Below are 6,729 nucleotides of genomic sequence, written 5' to 3'. Positions count from 1 at the left end.
CAGTGCGCATAGGAATTTGTTCATAGTTTTTTTTAAAAAACTATAGTTCGGCCCTCCAACGGTCTGAGGGACAGTGAACTGGCCCCCTGTTTAAAAAGTTTGAGGACTCCTGCTTATCACTGAGGAAACGACAAGGGTCTTAGAAGCCTGGCGCCAGGACCCGGGGGGCAGAGGCCAATACAATCAGTTTCTCTTACCTCCCACAACACACTGGTATGCCTTTCCCTCCTGTTTCTTGCCCTTACTCTTGCTCCCAAGGCCCACTTTCCAAAATAAACTACCTACAAGCCAGCTTGGGGCTCAGGTTCTACTTTCTGGGGGAACGCAGGCTATGACACCGGCTCAGGAGAGGGTCAAAGAGAGTCCCCAAAATGACAGCCCAGGGTGACAGCTGGGCAGGAGGCAGGAGAGTACCCAGCCCAGACAGGAGAATGGAGGCCTCATGAGGATGTGTCCGAGAGATAAGCTGGAACTCAACAGACTTACATGGGATGTGACTGAGCTGTGGAAAACTGTCCTAAGAACTAGAAGAAGGGACTGAAACAGCATGTACCTATTTAGGTCACATCAAAGGTCATCCTGCTGACAAGAGATGGTGGGAAAGTGCAGTGATGTGTTCCTGGAGCGAACAGGCAACTCTGTAGGAGGCAAATTTGGTACAGGCATCAACACCTTTAAAAAACGGCCATGCCCTATATCCTCAAAAAAGAATCTGAAATTGAGAACAAACTTTATAAAAACAAAACACTGTGAACCAGCATGTTATTTATATTAGTATTAAAAAAAACATAATTACTTTGAGTCCAACACAAGTGTGGTAATTCTAGAACATCTGCTGAAAGGAATATCATGAAGTCACTGAAAGTGATATGCTCCATGCAAAGTAGGGCCCCACACTGTCCAGAAAAAGGAAAGCACTGGAAAATGGTGAGATCTGAATTAAATTTGTAGTTTGATTCACAGTATTGTACAGTTGATTTCTTAGTTGTGGTGAATATGGTGCTACAAGATGTTAATAGATGAAGCTGCGTGAAGGAAAGAAGGGAACTCTGTATTACTTTTGCAACTCTTCTGTAAATATAGAATTGTTTCAAAATAAAAAAAAATTAAAGTGACATGTATCTGTATTAGGGTTCTCAGAAAACCAGAACCAATAGGATAGTTGGATAGATGGATGGGTGGATGGATGGATGGATAAACATCTCTAGAAAGAGCTTTATTATAAGGAATTGCTCACGCAGTTATGGAGGCTGAGTCCCATGACCTGCCGCTTGTAGGCTGGAGACACAGGACAGCCAGTAGTGCAGTTCCCAGGCTGAGAGCTGGAGACCCAGTGGTGTTGACTCCAGTCCAGATGTGAACCAGGAGCTCTGAGGGCAGAAGATCAATGCTCCAGTTCATACAGTCAGGCAGAGAGTGAGCGGATCCTACCTCCCTCCAGCGTTTTGTTCTAGTTGGGCCCTTAACAGATTGCACGAGGCCCACACACATTGGAGAGGGCCACCCACTTTACTCAGTTCACTGATTCAATGCTAATCTCTTCTGGAAACATACTCCTAGGAAATAATGTTTAACTTGCTATGCGGGCATCCTGTGATCCAGGCAAGTGGACACATAAAATTAACCACCACAGCATCCATGTTTGTATGTGTATAGCCCAGTCCTGTTCTTATGTAAAAACTGCTGTTTGAAATTTTAACCCTGCTATTTGGCTTCTGTAAATGCTTGCTTGCTTAAATAATAAGGAAAATGAGACTACTCCCACTTCAGAGAGGCATTAAACCTTCCCCGGACAAAATTATCCGTGCTGGCACCAGGTCAGGCCTTTGGTTGAGGTCTCAAGGCCCCAGCACATAGAGGCTCTTTAAGAACTTGCAAAAGGGGCCGGAAACACCCCATATTTGGGAGACAAAGAAGGTAAAAACATATAAACAGGGAAAATTCCTCCATGTTGGGGCCCAGAATTCGAGAGACATTTTCCTCTGGACCCGCGTGTGATAAATGTAACTCCATCTCTCTGAGTATTGCTTGGTTCTTCTCTGGTTTTCTGTAACACTGTTAAGATACCCTCAGAATGGATAACAGTGTTTGCCTCTGGGGATAACAATGGGTAGTGGGGTCAGGATTAAAGGGAGACTTACTTTTGCACTGAAACCCCTTTTGTACAGTTCAATTTTTTTAACATATGTACATATTACTACATTAAAAAATTAGAAGTCACAGGCACAGAGGATATGCTCTATAGGAGGCATATGGTGAGAGGGAATTTTGTGAATTTGGGATGTATTCAGGAACTAGCCTCCAATGAACACCATGGAAGATAAGAGGGGAAGCAGCACTGGCCAGAAGCAGAAGGCCAGCTTCAGACGAACCCCTGCGGAGCTCCAGAGCCGACAGGGCCCACAGAGTTCTTCCCATTGGAGAAATGGCTGGGCCATCTACCTGCCTCTGCAGTCCCTGGATCTGGGCTGTGCTGGGAAGGCCATAAGCCTAGTCCAAGTGGCTCCCTACAGCTGAGGCAATCCCTGAGGCGCAGGAGCCAAAAGCAGCAGTTGGGGCACCAAGTCCTCTCCTGGAAAGGGAGTCCGGGTGACACATCCACCTGTTCCTCACAGTAAGAGAAAATGCTCATACTAACATGGGAAAATGATTATGATGTTTGGAGAGAAAAGCATACAGGACACAAATTTTTATCTATAGCATGTATCAACTAGGCAAAACAAACAATATAAACATTTTTAAAAACATCTTTATGTTCCTAGAAAAGGGACTAGAAGAAAATATTCCAAAATGTAAAAGTTGTGTGTTTTTTCTTCTGGAAGTGGGACTGCACATAATTTTTCTTCCTCCTTTCACTTTTCATTTTTTTAAAAAAATATTTTTATTTTAAAAATACATTTCTATTGATTTCAGAAAGGGAAAGAGAGATAGAAAGCTCAATGATGAGTGAGGATCATTGATCGGCTGCCTCCTGCACACCCCCTACTGGAGATCAAGCCCGCAATCCCGGCAAGTGCCCTGACTGGGAATTCAACGGTGACCACCTGGTTCATAGGTTGATGTTCAACGACTGAGCCATGCCGCCCGGGCCATCCTTTCACTTTTCCATATTTTTTTCCAAATTTTCTATAATTGTTAAGTAATCAAAATTTTCAAAAGAACATCCTAGGATTTGCTTCGCTTGTATCTATCATTAGCTTTAATACTGCTTCATGAATTAATTCTGTGCTCATAGAGAAGGATGAGGAATATTTAATCATTATAAAAAATGCCTAAAATTTTATAAGAAAGAAATGTATCCCATAAATCAATATAAACCCACCCCTTGTAGGCAATCACAAGTTCAAAGAAAAGTTAGTGGCCCAGACACTTGCTAAATTAAAATGAACCAGGGTCAATTATTGTTCTCAGTACTTAAAGCAGCAGTCATAAACTTCCCCAGCAGAGGGCAATGGTAGCTTAGATGAAGATAGAAATCTTGGCTGCCTAACTTGCAGCTAGGATACTGTGACTGGAAAAATCGCCTTTGCTTTTCGGTCCTGAGAAAAAAGTAATTTATTTCACAGGATATATATACTACATACTAAAGTTAGTTAGTTCATCTGAGGCAGTGGGAAGGAAGGAGCTCATAAATATAGTTGTTTGCTTTGTATTTTTTATTTAAATTAGAGTCAGCTAAACTCATAGCGTGCTCCCTCATTTTTTATTTCAGGGGGTGGTCATTAGAGAAAAGACTCATATCAGGGTTTCTCATCTTGACACTATGGACATTTTGGGCCAGACAGTTCTTTGTTGTCAGGGCTGTCCTGAGCATTGCAGAATGTTTAGCAACATCCACAATTGCTACGTACTCAATGCCAGTAGCACACTCCCACCCGGTTGTGACAACCAAAAATGTCTCCAGACATTGACAAACATCCATTAGGGGAGAAGGCATGAAATCATCCCCAGCTGGACCACTGCCCGAGATAATTATCTAGGCTAGTTAGTGTATTTGTTAGACACAGTAGAGAATCTATAGATGGTGCAAGTGAGGCAGAAATGAGCTTTCGATCCTGTGCTGGGCTGTTAATATTAAAAGACAGTATTTATTGGGCACTTCTAGGCACTGAACTAGGAACTTCCCAGGTAACTCAGGCATTGCCGCTTCTGTTCTACACTCAGGCTCACCTTGGAGCAGAAGTCAGCACCTTCGATTTCTCCCAAATAGAATCAACTCTCATTTGTGGAATATAATGAACAACATAAACTGATGAACAAAAATAGATCCAGAGTCATAGACTCATGGAACAGATTGTCAAACCTCAGAGGGAGGGCAGGAGGGGGGAGGGGAGTAAGAGATCAACCAAAGAACTTATCCTATCTAATAAAAGGGTAATATGCAAATTAACCATCACTCTGTCACAAAGATGCTGGTGCCCATAGCACAAGATGGCAGCGCCCAGTCTTCTCAGCCCCACCAGAGTCCCCAGTCCCGGGGGCGGGGGGTGGCCATTGAGAGTGGGCAGCATGAGTGGCCTGGCGGAATGCTTCCACCCTGGCCAAGGAGGGCCTCTGGGCAGCGGGTATGGAGCGGTGGGGGTGTGGGGGGATGCTTGCATCGCTGCCCCAGCAACAAGGCAAGTGCGGCTGTGGATGGGCCTCTGGGCTGTGGAAAGCCTCTGGGCAACGGGCGCGGACCGGCCAGGCCCTGCAGAGAGCTACTGTCGCACGGATTCGTGCACAGGGCTACTAGTATGCATATAAGCCTAACCAATGGTCACAGACAGTGGGAGGGGGGTGAAGGCCTGGGGTGGGGGCGGGGGCAGGTTGGGAGAGGACAATTCGGGGTGAGGGGGAACATTCGTAATTCTTTCAACAATAAAGAATTTTTTAAAAGTCACCTTAATTACTTTTCATAAAGACAGATTAAAAAGTGATTTCTCCCCCTAACATTAACCAGTATACCTTCTACCTCTTATGTGTACATGAATAGCTTAAAAACTTTCTTGGCTTAGAATATGAAATTGCTTTCCAAGGTTACAATTTTACATTATTATAGGTACCTACTGATCATACCTACACTCAATCGCCTTACCACAGAAAACAGTGGTGCAGAAGGAAATGGTTTGCCTGGAGGCCATCCCAAACACACACCATTGAGACAACCCACCTTTTTTTTAGAGAGGAGTAGTCATGGCATAATTATACTTTGTTTTGCTGCTTCCACAAATACAGACATAATAACATCTATCAGCCCAAATGTTTGTTTAGAGCCCATGCTTCCAGGTTCACAAGTTAAAAATAATAGATTTTAAGTTAAACAATTAATTCACCAAAGATTTACTGAATAGATAAACATGCTGCCTTAGTACAGGAAAGGACCTCTGAAACCAGGGGTTGTAAAAACTTGGGAGAGGGAAGTGACAGCGGCACTGCGTGATGGATATAAAGAAAGCTAATGATATAAAAGGCGGACGCACTGTTAATCTATTAGTAAAAAGAACAATAACGGTGCAGGAAGTGGGGTAGTTCTGCCTCCAAGAAGAGGAACAATAGAGTGGTCCAGGAGTCCCAGCCCGGATTTCTCCAGCTCTGCAGAAGCTGTCTTCGCGCTACTGAGGAGGATAAACAGAAACGCACACCCTGGCAGACCAATGACCCTCAGAACTGGTCGCCCCTAAACTGAGCTCTACCCTCGGCCCCAACCCTACCCCCACCACCAGGCTCTCCCTGAAGCCCCCGGAGGTGCGAGGACTCCGCATCCCTGCTGGCGCTCACCTCAAAGTTTTCACCAGGAACCTCTTGTACATCTCGGAGATGCCCAAAGACACCCTGAAGGCCGAAGGCAGGAGGATGAGCACCAGCGTCAGCCAGGCGAAAAGGATCTCCCCGGCCAGCTCCGCGCCCTCCATGGCTATGCGCACCCTTTCGGGAAGGGTCCCAGCGGAGGTCCGAGCGCGATGGCTGTCCCTGGCCCCAGGCAGTCGGGCGGCAGCTCCCGGAGCAGAGGTGTAGAGACCAGCACGGGAGAATCAGCGCCGCCTCCCGGCATTCACCTCTGCAGGGGAAAAAAGAGAGGAAGGAAAAAGTTTCAGAAGGACGGCAATTTCCTTCCTTCCTTTTGGGCTCGTCCAGTGCTGGCTGATTAACTCTTTCTCCGCTGGAGGCACAGACCAGCGTGGAAGCCACCGCAGCGCACGCAGAGCTGGTAACACCAGCCAGGAGAGGCGAGCTGGGGTGACCCCAAGGCGCCGGGGATGCGCCCCACCCGGTGCCTGATTTCCTCTGGGTTGTAATCGCAACTCAGCGGGTGACCCACGGAGGCTCTTGGGAAATAAGGATCCCTGTGGGCGTCCCGCACGGCACCACACCAGCCTCCGTGGGAACCGGCCCCGGGCGGAAGACTGCGCTTTTGACTGGCAGGTCCAAAGCCCTATTTCTGCGCGCTGCCCTCGCCCCACCTCCTCCGTCACCCAACCCCGAGCATCCAGACAGGCACTGAGAGCACAGCAGCCTCCTGGGCGTCCTCGTTTCATCCCCGTGCCCCGCCTCCCCCAGCACTCTCTCCGAGAATCCTTGGGGAGCAGAATTTTCATCTACAAAATGTTAGCAGTTTCTACACCACCCCCAAACTAACTACTGAGGTGCCCGGGATGGTTGAGAAAGCCTTGTTTGTGTGGGTGTAAAACAACTTCTTGCAAGGACTTTCGGGGAGAGCGAAATGCTCAGAGCGCTACGAGCTGCCCT

The 6,729-nt window shown here is 46.8% G+C and overlaps 1 protein-coding gene across 1 annotated transcript; it reads right to left on the bottom strand.

Moving 5' to 3' along the window:
* Positions 1 to 557: 557 nt before the first annotated feature.
* LOC308241453 (uncharacterized protein) lies at positions 558 to 6,367 on the bottom strand (the record flags this gene model as incomplete). The annotated part of the gene is made up of 3 exons (XM_080654881.1): positions 5,761 to 6,367; positions 1,238 to 1,370; positions 558 to 638 (listed from the first exon to the last, which is right to left on the bottom strand). Exons 1-3 carry the CDS (start codon positions 5,892 to 5,894, stop codon positions 558 to 560), a joined length of 348 nt encoding a protein of 115 aa, XP_080511007.1. The 5' UTR covers positions 5,895 to 6,367.
* Positions 6,368 to 6,729: the final 362 nt, after the last annotated feature.

Source organism: Plecotus auritus, assembly GCF_963455305.1.
Source record: "Plecotus auritus genome assembly, chromosome: 1".
Taxonomy (NCBI): domain Eukaryota; kingdom Metazoa; phylum Chordata; class Mammalia; order Chiroptera; family Vespertilionidae; genus Plecotus; species Plecotus auritus.
Note: the sequence above shows the minus strand (reverse complement) of the source record. Positions and strands in the feature narration are given on the sequence as shown.